Here is an 18,576-nt window from a genome sequence, read left to right as displayed (position 1 = left end):
AAACGGAGCTTGCTCAGAGAGGCCGAATGGCTTGCCCAAGGTTCTCAGCTGAGACGCAGGAAGCTGGGCCGTGAACCCATGTGCTGACTTTGAGGCCCTTGCTCTTCTGGCTACATCACCTTGTACCCTACACCATGGGAGACCAGCTGGAGACGAGCAGGGGACTGACACGGAGGCACCCTGGGCTAGGGGGCAGAGTTGACAATTCCATTCACGGCAGTCCCAAGCGGCTCAACCTCGGAAAGCTGCCCTCCTCTGATCCATCCTGAAGATTCACCAGCCCAGTCCGACCCAAGTCCCAGGATTATCCTGACAATCAAATAAAAAAAGTCTTATCAAGGAGGACAGAGAAGGCGCACTGAAGAGAGTGCCACAGCCAGCCATGGCAGCGAGTGTGCAATCTGCCACCATCTTCTCTACCAGTGCAAATGTCACCTCCCTGGAGCTGTCCCCACACCCCCCAGCTGTCCCCACACCCCCCAGCATAGCACATCGTCCCATCTGCCACCTGGGTGAGCCTGGTGGCCAGACACCTCACACAGATACCTCACTCAGCCTCGACAGGTGACTGTGGACGCACCTGCCTCCCCAACTGCATGTGAAAACAGCTGTGGGCTGTGAGCAGACATCAAGTGAAAGCCCTCTGCAAGTGTAGAGCCTTGTAGATGAGATGTCACCATCACTCACAACATATCCCTCCACCGCCACTTCCGTATCCCCAGTTATTTCTGGTGGAAAGTCCTTTCGTATTCGTGGAATTAACCTGAGCTGTTCCCAAGAGACGTCCACAATACCATGTCAGGTGTGAAAAGCAGGTCTGGGAATAGTGATGCCTGGTGCAGGGACTTGTGTGAGAAAGTGTTTATCCAACATCATAGACGCATCTGCGACACCTCTGATGGGCACGCCTCAAGGCCGTGGCTCCCGCCCAAGGATACGGTGGGGCAGGAAGAAGTGAGACCTGCATTTTACGATATTCAAACCTGTACTGCCACTTTCCCGATGAGCATGTGTTGCTTTTCTAATAAAAATCTTTGAAAAGCAGAATTCTTCTTTATCTCCTAAATGTCACCAAAATGACAGAATGCTGATCACCGCTTTCCTTAGTAAAATTTACTTCAGCAGAATGGTAATTATTTTCCTAACTTCAAAAACAAGTCCTTCCTCTCATTTTGGTAACAGACAAAATAGTAACTATTTTACACACATTACACAGGCTTTATATGTATAATGTTGTATTGACATATAACAATACAAAAATATTGGTCATTATATACATGTGGCCAAGAAAATTAAATCAATAGAAATAAAAATGTAACTGGTAAACATGTAACTATAAATTGCATTTATGTACATACACACACACACCACACACACACACACACACACACACACACACTCTTTTCTTCTTCAACCGAGCAGAGTTACCCACTCAGTTGCCTTCTGAGGCTTCCAGAGGTGTCCCCCACTAATTCTTTGGCTCTAAGAACCTCTGGTGAAGTCTGGGGGAGGGTCACCTGGAATCCCCACCCTCACAGGCTGGTGTATGTACAGGTCACCCAGGGCTTTGGGTCCAGCACCAGTCTCGTGCTTCCCACAACAATGGGGCCTGTCAAGAGGCTCCCCATGCAGGTGACAAACACCTAAGTATCTCATGCACTTGGGGAGCCCAGGCATCCTTCGCGCTCCTCCCTTCTGACCTGCCCTCAGCACCCCTGCACTCCTACACACACCTTCCTGCCTCGTGCCCTAGAAGCCACCAGGCACAGCAAGAGGCCACAGTATCAACTCTAGGCCCTCTGTCCCCGCATGTGACACCCTCCTTACACTGCCCCAGCTGGCCTTCTCTGCCCTCTCTATCCTCCTCATTCATGGTTTTACGGTCAGAAAACTCAGTAGCGCCCTTACCTCCCACTGTGGGTTTCTCTGGGGCCATTTTGCCTTGACAAGCTTGGCTGCCATCCCTGCCCGTCCACTCCAGGAGGCCTTATGGACACATCTCCCAGGCAACCCCCTTCTGGAAGCTGTCCTCAGTTTCCAGGCCAGCAATGATGCAGGTGTTCCTGCAGTATGATTTTCACAGCCTTTTTCCAAAAGTTCCTTGAAACTGTTCTCCACACCTCACTCTTTTGTCGGGTTTGCAAGGGCAGGGAGCTTGTCTCATTCATCTCTGGGTCCACTCATTTCAACACACACGATTTCAAAATCTTCCCTTTGCTCCAGGCCTACTGCAGGCTAGGGCTCCCCTAGGACAGTTAACAAATCATTGCCTATCTTCACACCATCCCTGCCCTGGGAATAGGCAGAAGGGAGCCCAGCAGGCACCCCTCAGGGAGCTTAACAGGGAGCTGATCTAGGGAGATCTACACAAGCAAAGCTAAGAATACACCAGAGGCAGGAAAGCACTCCAGGTGTCTGTAGCTGCTCCGCAGGAGCGAGGCGGAGCTTCTGGGGCAGAGGCAGAGCAGGTGGACAGGGCCATCCCTGCGGCTCTGCAGGCCCCTGGGTTTCATCCCAAGAGCAAGGGGAAGCCACCGGAAGGCTGTGAGCCAGGGAGCACTGTGATCTCATTCACATTCTAAGACACTGACTCTGGGGAAGAATGTACTAGAAGGGCCCAGAGTAGATGCAGCATGCCACTCACAATAGGCAAAAGAGTAGATGCAGCATGCCACTCAAAACAGGAAAAGGTGGAAACAAGCCAAACGTCCACTCGTGGATGAACGGTTGGACAGAATGAGTTCTCTCTACATGGCAGGAAGTCCTGACATAAAAGCTAGTGAAGTACTGATACGTGCTACAACTTGCATGAAGCCTGAATCATTAAGTGCAACAGGCCAGTCACAAAAAGATGTAAATATATCTATTTCATATAAATGGAATCATACTATATACATAGCATAATCATACTCTATAGTCATTTTATATATATACACACACACACATACACACACACATACGTAGTATGATTCCATTCATACGAAAGCCTAGAACGGGCAACTCTAGAGACAGAGTAGATTAGTGGTTGCTTAAAGCTGGGGAAGGGGGAAAGGGGAGAAGGGAAGTGACAGCCAAGGGGTTCCTTTGGTAGGCGATAAAAATATTCTAAAATGGATGGTAGTGAAGGCTGTACAGATCTGTGAATGTACTAAAAACCACTGAATGGCACACTTCAAATAGGTGAAGAGTGTATGGAAAGTGTATCTCAACAAAGCGGTTTTGTTATTGTTGTTAAGTAGATGCAGTGAAGGGGCTATCACTATCTTCCAGGTAAGAGATGGCGGTGGGTGGGCCCAGGGCGATGAAGGGATGGAGGGGTCCAGGAAACTCCAGCTGTGTGTTGGGGCTGGGGGGGTGCGGTGCAGGTGTGAGAGGTGGGGGATGACGGCCACACAGGTGGTAGCCGAGCTAACCAGGGGTAACATCAGGCTTGGTCTTGCTGTCCCATTCCCACAATCTTCCCCTAGCAGTATTAAGTGTGGAGCTTTTGGAGTTGCACTGATTTTTTTCTGTAATGTATAATGATACTGTTTCAACAATGAGAACTGGCACTTTACTTCAGAGAGATTAAAATGCACCTTTCTGGAGGAGAGTAAGCTTGGGAGGAGAGTTTGGAAAATACAAAGTCCTGGTACCAAAGGACTGCAAACAATGTGGGGCGGGGCTGTGGATAACCCCCCAGCTTCATTCGGTGGCTGCTTCTCAGTGCTGGACACAGCTGGTAAATCATGGTGAAGACACATCTCAGCGCTGGGCGCACACACAACACCTTTCAAGACAACGTATTTTTACCGCTGCACTCGGGGACAGCCCCTCAGAACCCAGAGTTCATCAACTCCATGGACTCTTGGGGCAGTGCACATGGTCCCAAGCTCACCTCCGGGGTCTTTCTCCTGAGACCAGAGCAGCATGGACTGCGGTTCAAACTGAAGGCTCTTTCCAATCCCACTGTAAAGCTGAACCTGCATTCAGTTCAGGTCTGGAGATGCCAGCTCACACGTGGCATCTACATGCTGTGCTCGGAACTCCAAAGAGGGGACTCCCACCCACCCAATATTTACGCTGGGTCTGTTATTTACACAGAAGGGCTTGTTGCTTGACAATGTAGATAAAAATGTTACTGCCTCTCTGCATGTGCTACAAACTCATGGCGTAAACCACTGGAGCAGCTAATGGAGTCTTCACACATCGTATCTTGTTAAAGAAGAGGGCCCTCCGCTATCGGCATCACAGCTCAGCAGCGAGGTGCAGCCACACCTGGGAAGGCAGCTTAGCTGGCCTGGGCCGCGCCACAACTCATCAGCTCTCACCAACTATCCGATGCCTCATTTTTTTTTTTTTAGTGGAAAATATGAACTTCATTTTCAAATAGCAAAGTCCTATGTAAACTCACTTCCTGTTTGTTCCCTAGTCCCCCATGGTAGGACAAAAACTAGACAGTTACACAGAAAATTTTTATCTATCTACTCTGAACAATCAGCTACCACTATGAGTCCTCTGAACACCTTGACGCACTTGTCCATGTTTCTTAAAGTAACTGAGAAAAACGTCGTGCTAAGGGCATCCATGAGAAATTGATGTTGGGCCCTGAACGACAGGATTCCGCTGCTGGTGTACCGCTAACAGACCTGGATAATGGGGTCATCTGTTCATTTTACTATCTAGTTCATCATCCACATGCGCACTTTTAATTGAAACTTAACCTTTGTACCCGACGTTCCAGCATAGAAAACATCTCTGGAGGTGGAGATAGTATGAGCGTTTCCCTAAGCAACTCTCTCAAAGAATTCTGCCTTTAATTTTCCGTTGAGTTAAATAAGCAAACTGTGACACACTTGCCTTTTCATCTCCACTCCCCCATTTCGGCCCTTCTGGGCAGGTTCCGGGGTGACCAAGTAGAGCCTCTTCAAAACCCCAGTTCAGCCTAGAGTCACCTCCAAAGCGCTTGTTCATCGACTATTCCCCAGCTTAGCTGCCAATCACCACCAAACTCTCCCAAGGAGAGGGAGAGGGGAGTAAATGTTAAGTCTACCCAACTCATTTCATAGGTGACCTCTGAAAGATTTCAACGCAGAGCCCGGGAAAGACAAGGCGGCTTTATTAGCATGCTGAACCACGGCTGCAGCCCCCTCCCCTCCCTCTTTTATGAGCCCTTGTTATATAAAATGCCACAAAGGAAAATGGAAAAACAACACCTTTGCAGTTACAAACACAAGTTCCAATGGCCAGGCCAAATCCTGGCTGCTTACCCGATGTTATTTTTAGTCATTTAAAAGGGAAACATTTCTAAAAGGCCAGAGAACAAAAGTTTTCCTTGTTTTCTTTCTTTTTAAACACACACTCACACACACAAAAAGATGGAGGTCAGTTCGCAAGCAAACCTCCTTCCCTGAGTTCAAATTTAAAGGCAAAGGCAGCCCGGAGTCGGAGAGCTCCTTCCCGAAGCTGCTGCAACCTTCAAACAGGATTTTCAAATGTTTCTTTCGGCTTATCTAAATTCCGGCATGACAGATAATAAATAGCGACTCATTTACTATCATCATAAAAATTTAAACAGCCTTGAAATAGTTGCTACAATACAGAAGAAATGATCAAACCCAAGCTCAGAAGAGTCATTCCAAATAGTAAAACTACTGCCATGCAGAAACATAAAGAGACATTGTTCCAATAAAAGCTCCCAGGTTATTGGATTTTTTTTTTCCTCTCTCTTTTAAATCTTCTACTCGGAGTCAACAACTTGCCGTTTTAGCCAGTGAAAAAAGGGCTTAGTAACCCTCAGCTATCACACTGGACCAGATCTCGTGGCGGATTTTTTTTTTTTTTTTAAAGAAAGTATCTGATTTGATTCTACACAGTGATTAAACAGCTTTGTGCTCTGCGGGAAAGGGTCTTCCGACCCCTCCCCCTCCAAAAATGGCATCAAAGCAATCAAAATGGTAATGCCGGGCCTGGGTCCCCTCCCCCCGCCAACTCCACGACTTCGCCGGGACCGCGCGCCGGGCCCCCCCCTCCGGCGGGAATGGAAGCTTCCACTCCCGGACGGGGGCGCGCGGCCGGGTGCGGGGGGGCCGCGGCACCGACAGAAAGGGGTTAGTGCATTCGTCCCAGGCCTCCCGTCCAGCCCGGCGGCCCAGACCAGGCGCCGGCCCGCGGCACTGCCATCTTCCTTTCAGCAAGCCCGGGCCCCCCCACCGTTACTCGCGCACGCCCCCTCCCATCACTTTTTAACTTTAAAGACTCGACACGAACGCCCGGCCTCCGAATTCTCCTTCGCCAGGGTCACCGGCAGCCGCTCCAACCTCTTCCACTTTTCTCCCCTACGCCAGAAAATCCCTCGGGGGAGGGGGCGTCCGATGGGGCGGCCCGGGCTGGGGTGGGAGCGCGGGGGCCGGCCCGGGCGGGGGCGCACGGGGGCGGGTCCGGAGCTGTCCAAGTTTGGCGCTGGCGGCTGCGGCCGGCATTCCGAAGGAAGCGCGATCGATGGCCGGGGGCGCGGCGCGGGCGGGGGCGCGGCGCGGGCGGGGGCGGGGCGCGCGGAGGGAGGGAGAGAAGGGGCAGCGGAGGGAGGGGCGCCACCGCCCCCGTCCCCGCCAGCGCGGTGCCCCCAGCGCGCCATTGGCTGCGCCGCTCAAAGTTCCCGGCTCCGGGCTGCGCGGGGAAGGGGCGGGCGTGCGAGTGCGGGGAGGGGGCGCGGCGGGGGAGGGGCAGCGGGGGAGGGGCAGCGGGGGAGGGGCGGGAGCCAGGGGGCGGGGGCGCGCGGCCGGCCGGGCTCCGGCGGCGGCATCTGTTCGTGGTGCTGAAACCCCGAGCGCTGAGCTCAGCGCAACTAAGTCACAATGGACAACTTTTCCTCCCCGGAGGGGGCCGGGAGGGGGGTGGGCGGCCGCGCCCCCGCCGCGGGGGAGCTTCTCAGGTGTCCCCAACTACACCTAACGCCCAGAGCCCAAAGTTGGAGCAGAACTGGGGGGTCCCGGGGGCGCCTTTCTTTTGTTCCCCGGGAGCTGGCGTCAGGTTCCAAGAATAAAAAGTGAAGCTGGGGAAGTGGAAGGTCGGGGGGAGCCTCGAGGAACGATTGCAAAACGAGGTTTGCCACGGAACCCAGAAATCGCTCCCAAGGAGTTTGGTGTCCAGGCCCCCACGGTCGCCCCCCTCCGCCCCCACGGCCGCCTCAGCGCAAAACGGGGGACTCCGAGCCGGGAGAAATCGCCACGTTCCAAAAACATGTCCACCACCTCAAAATGGACGCCGGGCCGCGCGCCGCCTTTTAAGTGAGCTCCTCTCTTCGGCCCCCGCCGGGCCGGCTCTCCCCGCCGCCTCGGAGAACCCAGCTCTTTCTTTCCAGGAAAGGGGAGGGGTGGGGAACTTTAAGAACTGGAGACAGACCCCTCTGGGAGTATGAGCGTGCGGCACCCAGGCTGGCACTTTTTAGGGCGCCGCCAAAGTGCCCGGCTACCCTCCCGCCCCATCCCGGGGGGGGGGGGCGCGATCCCCTCGCTTACTTGTTTGTCGCTGAGCGCGGCGATCCGCGGCTGCCTTTCGTGGAGCTGCTTCTTGAGGTCGCCGTTCTGCGGAAACACGGAGGAGCGGGCTCAAGCCGGCCGCCCGGGGTCAGGTGCGCCCCAGCCCCGCGGGCCGCGGTACCCCCCGCCCGGAGCCCCGCGAGCGGGACAGGCCGCAGCGTACCCCAAGTTTCCCGGGCGGCGTCCCGCACGCGCGGCGGCCGGGCAGTGCCGCGCGGGGCCGCTTACCTGTGGCTGCCGCCTCATCGGGGCAGCTCGCGGGGCGGGGCGGGGGCCGAGGCCACCCGGCGGCGCGCCCCGAGCCGTGCAAGTTTGCAGGCCGGGGTGCGTGTGCGAGTGAGTGTGAGTGTGTGCCGGGGGAGGGGGGAGGAACAAAGAGCCAAGTAAACACGGCGAGTCCGTGTCGAGCAAAGCTCATAAATATTCAAGTCGCGTCCTAATCTCCCCAACACACACACGCGCACGCCGAGCCCCGCTCAGGCTCCGGCCGCCACGCCGCCGCTCGCCAGCAGCGATCGCCAAAACTACTTACGCCCACCGGGCAGGTTCGCCCCGGGCGCGGGGCCCGAGGGGAGGCCGGAAAGGGGGCTGTTCGCACTCCCCTCCCCTGGGCCGGCTCACGAAGGGGCCCCCTCCAGGCACCCTCCCAGTCATGTAGACCCTACATCGCTTAAGAGAAGACGCCAGACTCGGGTCCCGCGCGCCCTCGATCCCCCACACTGTGCAGGACAGCGCCGGGGGCGGGCGAAGGGGAGCCCAGAAGGGGGTCTGCGCGTGTGATCACTCCCTCGCCCCCCGCCCGGGGCAAACTCCAGCCTGGAAGATCCTGAGACCGGGAAGAGAGGACGACGGGCTCGGGTCCCCCAACCCCCTCGCCCCGCAACACACTCCCCGGCCCCGAGCCCGGCCCCCGGCCACCTACCTGGTGGCGCGCGAGTTCCACGGCGAGCGCCTCGGGCCGGCTCTGCAGCTCCATCCCGGCAACTTGGGCAGCACTTTGCGCTCACTTTGGCCCGGGCTCCCGGGAAGTTGCGCGGCTTCGCGGGAGCCAGAGCGGGCGCGGGCGGACACGGCCTCCGGGCTCGGTGGGGGGGACACGAGCCCCCTCCCCCACGGCCGAAAGGGAAGGGGGCTGGCGAGGGGGAAGAAAGGCTTCCGGGCGCCGCGGCGCCGAGCCCGCGGCTGCCCCAACTCCTCAGGCTGCCCGGCAAGTTGCGCCGGGTCCCCGGGCTGCCGGCGCGGCCCGGCGCATGGCCCCCCGGCGCCGGGAGCCCCGCGCAGCCCCGCGCGCGCCCGCCCAGCCGCCGCCGCCGCCTCCCGCGCGAGCCTCCAGCCGGCAGGGACTATATTTCCTCCGGCGCGCGCGCCTGGATCTCGCTGGGCCTCGGCAAAGTTGTGCCTCGGCACGATGCTAATTCGGCAGTGCCCGGATGGAGCGGGCCGGGGCGGCGGGGGGCGGTGCCGGGACCCTCCGCCCGCTGCGCCCCGCCCCGCCCGCGCCTGCGCACTGCCGCCCCGCCGCGGCCCGGAGCCCCGAGCGGAGAACAAAAGTGGTGGCGGACGGAGACGCACGCTCGGGGGCTCCGGGGGCCGCTCGTGCCGGCGCTCGGAGAGGGGCGACCGCGGGGTCTTCCTCTCTGTCCCCAGGTCCATCCCGGGGGACGCGGTGCCCTCACCCCCTGCGCTGTTAACGCCGAGTTGAGGACACTTTCCGCTGGGAGGCTGCGAGTCCGTGTTTCCATTTCTCTCTCTGGTCCTCGGCTCCCTCCTTTCCCCGCTCCTCCGCCTCCCTCTGCTATTTTATTTAAATTCTTCCACCCCTCCTGTCCATACCAGCGCCGCGACTTGGGAGATAAAATTAGTCGCGTCGCAACATTCCCCCGCCGCCTGATGGCCTCCGTGTTGTTTAAACAGCAAGAAAATTGATCTCTTGGCTCTTCCTTTAATGGTTTTTTTTTTTTTTTTTTTTTTTTTTTTTAACACTCACAATTAAACTCTCAACAGATGTCACTGGACTTTTTAAGACTGTTAAGAGTCGTAAACAGGCCCGGTCAATGCGACCTAAAACAATTATAACTACAGCTGCGGAGATCGCGTTTCAGAACCCCCAGCCCCGCAGCCAGGAGGTTAATGTCCCAGAGTCACTGTCAACCACCTCGGGGCTGCCATCTTCATTCAGGTCGGAGTGCCGGGTGCCCAGTTGGCAGCAACTGGCACGTTTCAAACACGCTGGGGAGAAAGGGTGCCATCATAAGTCAAAGTAAACTTTTAAGCTGTTAAGTCGTTTTAACTTCAGATTCATCTCCGGCAGCACAAAAAATACCCAAGCAAGCACTATCGACATATGTCCCTTTCAACATATGCCAACAGGTCACACATTTCTTTTGTTGGCAGAAGTTATTGGAATTCCCCCTTTTCTTTCTTTCTTTCTTTTTTTTTTTTTTAAGAGAGGACCCCAGTGTTGTTCTGCTCTCTGTTAGGGCATTTGTCATAAATTATGTGCTTGGGACCCCCAAATACAGATGGCCCCTCATCCCATAACCCAGCACCCTTAACCCAAATTAGTTAACAGAAACTTGCAAACAGCGCTTTAAGACTCCACAGGAGGCCGGCCGGAGTGGTGGCTCACGCCTGTAATCTCAGTATTTTGGGAGGCTGAGGTGGGCATATCACGAGGTCAGGAGTTCGAGACCAGCCTGGCCAACATGGTGAAACCTGCTCTCTACTAAAAATACAAAAAATTAGCCAGGCGTGGTGGCGCAAGCCTATAATTCCAGCTACTCCGGAGGCTGAGGCAGGAGAATTGCTTGAACCCGGGAGGCAGAGGTTGCAGTGAGCCGAGATTGCACCACTGCACTCCAGCCTGGGCAACAGAGCAAGACTCCGTCTCGGAAAAAAAACGAACAGAAAAGACTCCACAGGAGAAGCCACTACCCTCTGGCCAGCATCTGCCTGAATCTGTGTGAGCTGAAGACAACCTGAATATCCTCTGTTGATTTAATTATGTGGGTTAATACGTGGATTATGGTAAGGATCATGTACATGCCCCTCTGTTTTTTGCATAGTTACTCATTTCCTGTGTGTGTCTCACTCTGTCATGCAGGCTAGTGTGCAGTGGTGAAATCATAGCTCACCACAGCCTCCACCTCCCCTGCTCAAGGAATCCTCCTACCTCAGCTTCCCAAGTAGCTGGGACCACAGGCACATAAGCCATTACCGGTTAATGTGGATGCAAAACTAGCCCGTGTTTGAAGTGGTCGTGATCCCTTTGGTTTTGCCCCAAGCAAGGAGAAGCAGGGCTCCTCAAATGCAAAACAGAGACGCTGACTCGGGGTGCTGCAAGAGGTATCCACTCCTCCCGCTTCTGGGTTTAGCCCGGGTCAGGGCGGCGGCCTCCCTCCTTCGTGCTTTTGCTGGGCTGAACACCAGCCCAGGAAAGTGGACTGCCCTGGAGACCAGTGCTTGGAGAGCCAGAGAGAAATCGTGCAGAAAGAGGATTCCTACTGTAATCTCTGTAAATGCCACTGGCTTCTTGGTAAAAATTCTGAGTAATTTTATCAGCCACGTAGGTAATTAAATCAACAGAGGATATTCAGGTCGTCTTCAGCCCACACAGACTCAGGCTGATGCTGGCTGGAGGATAGTGGCTCCCACTATGGAGTCTTAAAGCACTGTTTGCAAGTTTCTGTTAACTAATCTGGGTTACAGTTACATCTACTGCCCTTCTGTTTTTTTGCATACTCACTTCCTGAGTGAGTCTGTCACACAGGCTGGCTCACAGTGGCTCTATCGTTGGCTTACCACAGCCTCCACCTCCTGTGCCGAAGCAATCCTCCCACCTCAGCCTCCCAAGTAGCTGGGACCATAGGCACACCACCAGGCCCAGCTAATTTTTTTTGTTTTTTTTTTAAAGAAATGGGGTCTCACTATGTCGCCCAGACTGGTGTCGAACTCCTGGGCTCAAGCAATCCTCCTGCCTTGGCCTCCCAAAGTACTGGGATTACAGGCATGAGCCACCATGCTCAGCCAATGTGAACCAGCCCAGGAGTCCTGCACTCGCGTTGCAAGCGTGCATTTTCCTGAGCACATCCTGTGCGCCAGGCCTCCCTTTGCCCATGCTGTGCCCTCTGTCTGGGATGCCCTTTCTCAGAACTCAGGTTTTGAAAATCATTTGCATCCTCCAAGATGCACTCCAAGTGCCTTTTCTGGGAAAATTCCCCTATTTTCTATGCATAAGTTCTTTACCCTTCCTCCATCATCACAGCAATGATGGTGAGTGACAATGAAGAACTCCCTTAGCAGAGGAGGCATTCTGTCCCCTAATGTAAGCAATTATTTTATTTATTTATTTTTTTTTTGAGACGGAGTCTTGCTCTGTCACCCAGGCTGGAGTGCAGTGGCCAGATCTCGGCTCACTGCAAGCTCCGCCTCCCGGGTTCATGCCATTCTCCTGCCTCAGCCTCCCGAGTAGCTGGGACTACAGGCGCCCGCCACCTCGCCCGGCTAGTTTTTTGTATTTTTTAGTAGAGACGGGGTTTCACCGTGTTAGCCAGGATGGTCTCGATCTCCTGACCTCGTGATCCGCCCATCTCGGCCTCCCAAAGTGCTGGGATTACAGGCTTGAGCCACTGCGCCCGGCCGGCAATTGTTTTCTTCCCCACTGGAGCCGGAGCCAACTCTTGCGGGCAGAGCACGGTCTTCGTGTGTTAAATGATGTCCCAGAGTGCCTTGAGCTGAGTGGGTGCTTACTGGATGAATAAGTGAGTGAGGCAGTGAATAAATGAATGAATACTGAGAGATACATTCCTTTTGAGGGGAAGGTGGACTGTTGGTGATGATCATAGAAATGAGCAGTGTCTGCAGCTAATCTCAACATCCACATTTCTGCTCACCTACATGGTGTCAAGTGGATGGGGTGGAGGGGAGTGGGGCTTGAAGGTGTGGGTTTGAGACTTGAGTCCACCCTTAATAGCCTCATGACCTACGGCAGGTTACTCAAGCTCTCCTAGCCTTCCTTTCTTTGGATATAAGGTTGGAATGTATCAAACTAACTACAGTTACTCCCAGATCAACTCGGCTCCTCCTGCCCCTGACGTTGGCCGCTTGCTCAGTGGAGAGCCTCGATCGCTGTCCATCTGTGGCTTGGCCTGCCTGAAGGTGAGGGCCAGCCTTCAGCCCGCCTCTGCAGCATGCTTGCAGTGAGGGAGTTTGTATCAGCTCCAGCACCCAGATCCACTCCTGTGGACCCATGGAGGAGTGGGCTGCTCCCTGCTCTTCCAGCTTCTGAGTAAAGTGTTCTGGGGCACAGATCTGGCCTCCAGTGGCCAAAGGCTCAACACAACTCAGAAATCCAGAGGGGGGTCATGCTTCATGCAGTGAACTTGGACCAGCTACAAACAGGATTCAGGAAGGAGCCAGCAAACAAATATCTCCCACTTCCTTGACTGGTTGGAATGCCCCAGGGCCCAGGGACGGGACCGGCCTATGCGAAACAGCCCATACCACCGAGCAAATGGCGCTCTTTCACACATCCTCCTGTATATTTTAAAAAGCAGGCAGCCCAGGCTGGGCGCGGTGGCTCATGCCTGTAATCCCAGCACTTTGGGAGGCCAAGGCGGGCGGATCACAAGGTCAGGAGATTGAGACCATCCTGGTTAACATGGTGAAACCCCATCTCTACTAAAAATACAAAAAATTAGCTGGGCCTGGTGGCGGGAGCCTGTCGTCCCAGTTGCTTGGGAGGCTAAGGCAGGAGAATGACGTGAACCTGGAAGGAGGAGCTTGCAGTGAGCTGAGATCACGCCACTGCACTCTGGGCTGGCCGACACAGCAAGACTCTGTCTCAACAACAACAATAAAAAGCAGGCAACCGGATAACCCATCACCTTGGTGCTGCTATCCCTCTTTCCTGGCCTTGCTTCCCTTTCGCCCTCACTTTTGCTGTCCTGCCATTGCACCTCAAAACTTGTGTTTTCTGACCAGGCATCGTGGCTCATGCCTGTAATCCCAGCGCTTTGGGAGGCCGAGGTGGGCGGATCATGAGGTCAGGAGATGGAGACCATCCTGGCTAACACGGTGAAACCCCATCTCTACTAAAAATCCAAAAAGTAGCCAGGTGTGGTGGCACATGCTTGTAGTCCCAGCTACTCAGGAGACTGAGGCAGGAAAATTGCTTGAACCCAGGAGGCGAAGGTTGCAGTGAGCTGAGATCACGCCATTGCACTCTAGCTTGGACGACAGAGGGAGACTCCATCTCAAAATAAATAAATAAATAAATAAATAAATAAATAAATAAAATAAAATAAAATAAAATTGTGTTTTCTAAGGAGGCCATGGCTAAGATGCAGAATAGCTAAACTATCATCCCACAGGGTTCTCATGAGAATGCATGGGATACACTAGAAAGCACTCAAAATCCTAGTGAATATTCTCAGTCTAAAGAATTAGCCAGGTGCAGTGGCTCACGTCATCCCAACGCTTTGGGAGGCCAAGGTGGGCAGATCACTTGAGGTCAGGAGTTCGAGACCAGCCTGGCCAACACAGTGAAACCCTGTCTCTACTAAAAATAAAAAATTATCTGGGCGTGGTGGCACGCGTCTGTAGTTCCAACTACTCTGGAGGTTAAGTCAGGAGAATCGCTTGAACCAGGAGACAGAGGATGCAGTGAGCTGAGATCAAGCCATTGCACACCCACCTGGGCAACAAGAGCAAAATTCCGTCCGAAAAAACAGAATTGGTCTTTAGGCTGGGAGTGGTGGCTCCCGCCTGTAATCCCAGCACTCTGGGAAGCAGGTGGATCGCTTGAGCCCAGGAGTTTCAGACCAGTTTGGGCAACATAAAGACATCCTGTCTCTACCAAAAAAAAAAAAATTAGCTGGGTGTTATGGCACACACTTGTAGTCCCAGCTACTAAGGGGGCTGAAGTGGGAGGATCCCTGAGCCTGGGGAGGTCTAGGCTGCTGTGAGCCAGGGTCATACCACTGACTCCAGCCTGGGTGACGGAATGAGACCTTGTCAAAGAAAAAAAAAGAGAGAGAGAAAGAATAGGTTTTCAGTTTCTCTCCTGCATGAAAGAGTTATATAAAAGGCCGAGATGAATCTTGAAAAAGCAACACAGTAAGCATTTATTTATTTATTTATTTTTGAGACGGAGTCTCACTCTGTAGCCCAGGCTAAATAGAGGGCAGTGGCGTGATCTTGGCTCACTGCAACCTCTGCCTCCCAGGGTCAAGCAATTGTCCTGCCTCAGCCTCCAAGTAGCTGGGATTACAGACACATGCCACCACACCCGGCTTTGTATTTTTTGTCGACACAGGGTTTCACTATGTTGGCAAGGCTGGTCTCGAACTCCTGACCTCAGGTGATTCGCCTGCCTCGGCTTCCCAAAGTGTTGGGATTACAGGCATGAGCCACCACACCCAACCACAGTAAGCATTTAATGTGTACCTGTAGTGTACCAGGCCTACCCCAGTTGGCAGGCAATAGACATTCCACCGGATGTGTCCCGGGCCTTGGAGACCATGGAGTAGCAAAAGATCCGACAAAGACAGCAGAGCCACAGCGGCCCTGTGTTAGACGTAGAGTGAGAGAAAGGACTGACAGGCAAAGGAAGGGTTCGTTCTGAGAGGGGTGGTCTGAGAGGGGCTTGTCAAGAAGTAACTTGAGCAGAGTCTTGAGAAGGTAGTAATACTGTTTGTTCTGAGTTTTACCATCCACAGAGTACTCTTCATACCTGTTGTCTCTCTGCCCTCGTTGAGTTCCAGGGGTAGGTCTGGTATCGCCATTTTATAGGTTAGAGGACTCAGGCTCAGGGCATTAGATGACTTACAAGCTCTGTTGCCTGGAATTGGACCCACAGACTCAGGCAGCAGAGACCTGGATAGATGTGTAGCCTCTTCCCCGTCAGGGCTGGGAGATCTGGGCCAGTGGCTGAGGATGGATTTGCCTCCAGAGAGGAGCAGGCATAAGTCATGGGCCTGGGGTAGGCTGCAGGAGGGATCTCAGGGGGCCTGCAATGGTCACTGGAGGGGAAAAACAGGACAGAAAAGACGGCAGGACCAGACCCCAAGGGCCTACATCACCATGCTTGGGTTTTAAATGTGTTATGTGGACAGGGAGACCTGCCCAAGGTTTCTGCACAGGGGTATAAGACATGACCAGGCCTCTGCTCAGAGATGACCTGGTGGTAATGTGAAGGATATGGTGGAAACTGGATGTGGGGGCCAGTCAGGAGATGCGTGCCATGATCAGTGAGAGAGGCACCTCTCTCGAGACTGGGGAGGATGAGACAAGGAAGAGGCCAGTGCAGATTTCTGGAGCCACCAAGGCCCCAGCACAGAGGAAGTGGAGGTTGGGGGTCGGGAGGGGGTTTGAGCCTGTGGCACGTGGTTCACCCACGTGAGCGACTTCTCTGTTGGGGACACAAATTTACCTTTAGTGTTACTGCTGCAGGGGCCACTTACCGAGAGCCTTCCCTTTCCCCTCTGTAGTAGGCATTCTTCACGCCTTTTGATCCTGTGGAGGTGGGTATATTTATCCCCACTTTACAGATGAGAAAACTGAGGCTCAAAGTGGTTCAGTAACTTTCCCAAGCTGCACAGCTATAAATGGTGTACACACCCATATCAGGGTCATAGGACAGCCCTGTCTAGGCCTCTTGTCTGGGTAATATTGAATAGTGCCCCGTTCACTTTTTTGTTTGTTTGTTTGTTTGTTTGTTTGAGATGGAGTTTCATTCTTGTTGCCCAGGCTGGAGTGCCGTGGCATGGTCTCGGCTCACTGCAACCTCCGCTTCCCAGGTTCAAGCAATTCTCCTGCCTCAGCCTCCCAAGTAGCTAGGATTACAGGCACCCGCCACCACGCCCAATTTGTATATTTTTAGTAAAGATGGGGTTTCATCATGTTGGCCAGGCTGGTCTCAAACTCCTGAGCTCAGGTGATCCACCTGCCTCGGCCTGCCAAAGTGCTGGGATTGAAGGCATGAGCCACCATGCCTGGCCCCACTTACACTCTTAAATGGGTTCCAGCTTGGATGAAGTCTATGGTCAGCCCGCCGTAGGGCATGGAGGAAGGATTCCCCTCCACTCTGCCTGACTCCAGAGCCTACTCTCTTCCCAATTCTTCACTTTGTCTTACACGGGCACTATGCCCTTGGTCTACGACAGTAGCCAAGGTCAGGAGTGGCACCGTCTGGAGACTGGGATCCCAGTGCAGAGGGCTCAGGTCTCAGAAGGGTCAAGCCACACAGCTGACTGTAGCCTCACAGACCGTCACTGTCCTTCCTGCAAAGCGGGTGGCCAGGCCTTGTTCAGCCACGGTAGAGTTGGGACATATCTGCCAGATACCGACAGGCTCTGACCTACAGCCTAGCAGTCCCATACATCTCCTTTGATGTTCCTCAGTACCTCCAGTCAACATGCCCCAGTCTGAGCTCAGCACCCTGGCCCAGCGCTCTCCATCTCCCAGGCAGCTGCACCGGGAGCCATCCTCGCCTCTCTCACACCCCATAGCACTACAGCCCTGGTGTTCCTGTGGTATGATAGGAAATGGATCTGGTCTTTGTACCCAAGCTCCTAAAACCCTTATTGTCTTAGGGATAGGACTGTCTTTTGTTCTTCATAAGGAGCCCCTTGAGGTCACACCTGAGTTTATGCTAATGAAGGGACTGAGGGTGGGCCCAGTCACCAGGCGGGAGAGCTGTTGTCCTGCTAAACCCTAGCTGTCTTCTGCTAAGCTGCCTGGAGGCGGAGTGAATGCCCAAGGGCTGGGTAGCACCCCCTTAGCACAGCAGGAAGGCACAGTGGAGGCTCTGAGGATGCGAGGCCCAGCCGGAGGCTCCTGAACACTTGAGAGGGAGAGGACAAGGAAGGAAGCCGGTGTGGCCTGTGCTGATCAGCATGTGTGCCCAGCCCAGGCTGGGAGGCTGTTTCACATCATGACTCACTAAATCGTGCCTCCTCCCACCCAAGAGGCAGCTGTAATTACAATCTCCCATGGAGGCATTGACCTCGGGCCCCCCTGCAGATACCAAAATCCATGGATGCTCAAGTCCCTGATATCAAATGATGTAGTATTTGCATATAACCTATACACATCCTCCCATGTACTTCAAATATCTCTAGATTACTTATGATCCCCGACACAATGTTAATGCTATCGAATAGCTATTATAACTGTATTTTTATTGGTATTATTTTTAATTGTTTTTAATTTGTTTTTTTTTTTTTGTCCGAGAGATTTTCAATCCAGGCTTGGTTGAATCTGTGGATGCAGAAGCTGCAGATATGGAGGATCCATGGTACTCACTTTAGCTAAAGGACTTTTTTGTATTTTTAGTAGAGATGGGGTTTCCCATGTTGGCCAGGCTGGTCTCAAACTCCTGACCTCAGGTGATCCACCTGCCTTGGCCTCCCAAAGTGCTGGGATTACAGGCATGAGCCACCACTAAAGGACTTTTTTAAAGCCCAGAGAGACATACATCTCTAGTCCCAGCTACTCAGGAGGCTGAAGCAGGAGGATCACTTAAGTCCAGGAGTTTGAGGCTGCAGTGAGCTATGATCCCACCACTGCACTCCAACCTAGGAGATAGAGTGACACAACGTTGTCTCAATAAAAAATAAATAAATAAAAGGCCCAGAGAAGATAATAATTTGTCCCAAGTTTTTGTACTCAGACAGACTCCTGTTTAAATCCTGACTATGGGCTAGAGTCAGGATTTACACTGGAGCCTGAGTACAAGGTCTGTGACTTTTCTCCTATTAGCCCTGGCCACCTCCCTTTCTAGGTGTGATCCATCCTGCTGTTATTACAAGTTCAGAGCCAAAAGGCCTTTTGGAAAGTTGTTTTTCTTTTTTTCCTTTTTTGAGACAGGGTCTGGCTCTGTCACTCAGGCTGGAGTGCAGTAGTGCAATTTTGGCTCACTGCAACCTCTGCCTCCCAGGCACAAGTGATCCTCCCAGCTCAGCCTCCCTAGTAGCTGCGACTACAGGTGCAGACCATCACACCTGACTAATTTTTAATTTTTTTTGTAGAGATGGCAGTCTCACTATATTGACCA

General features: G+C 53.6%; 1 protein-coding gene across 1 annotated transcript in view; it reads right to left on the bottom strand.

Moving 5' to 3' along the window:
- Positions 1-8,944, bottom strand: part of PHF21B (PHD finger protein 21B) — a 131,056-nt gene extending 122,112 nt beyond the window's left edge. The window contains exons 1-2 of the mRNA XM_028827608.2: positions 8,443-8,944; positions 7,500-7,565 (exon numbers count right to left, since the gene is read on the bottom strand). Coding sequence (XP_028683441.2) covers positions 7,500-7,565; positions 8,443-8,496 — 120 coding nt within the window. The 5' untranslated portion in view covers positions 8,497-8,944. The remainder of the gene's footprint in view (positions 1-7,499; positions 7,566-8,442) is intronic.
- Between the last annotated feature and the right edge of the window lie 9,632 nt (positions 8,945-18,576).

The sequence above is a fragment of the Macaca mulatta genome, chromosome 10, assembly GCF_049350105.2.
Source record: "Macaca mulatta isolate MMU2019108-1 chromosome 10, T2T-MMU8v2.0, whole genome shotgun sequence".
Lineage (NCBI taxonomy): Eukaryota > Metazoa > Chordata > Mammalia > Primates > Cercopithecidae > Macaca > Macaca mulatta.
This window is presented reverse-complemented; position numbering and strand designations above follow the sequence as displayed.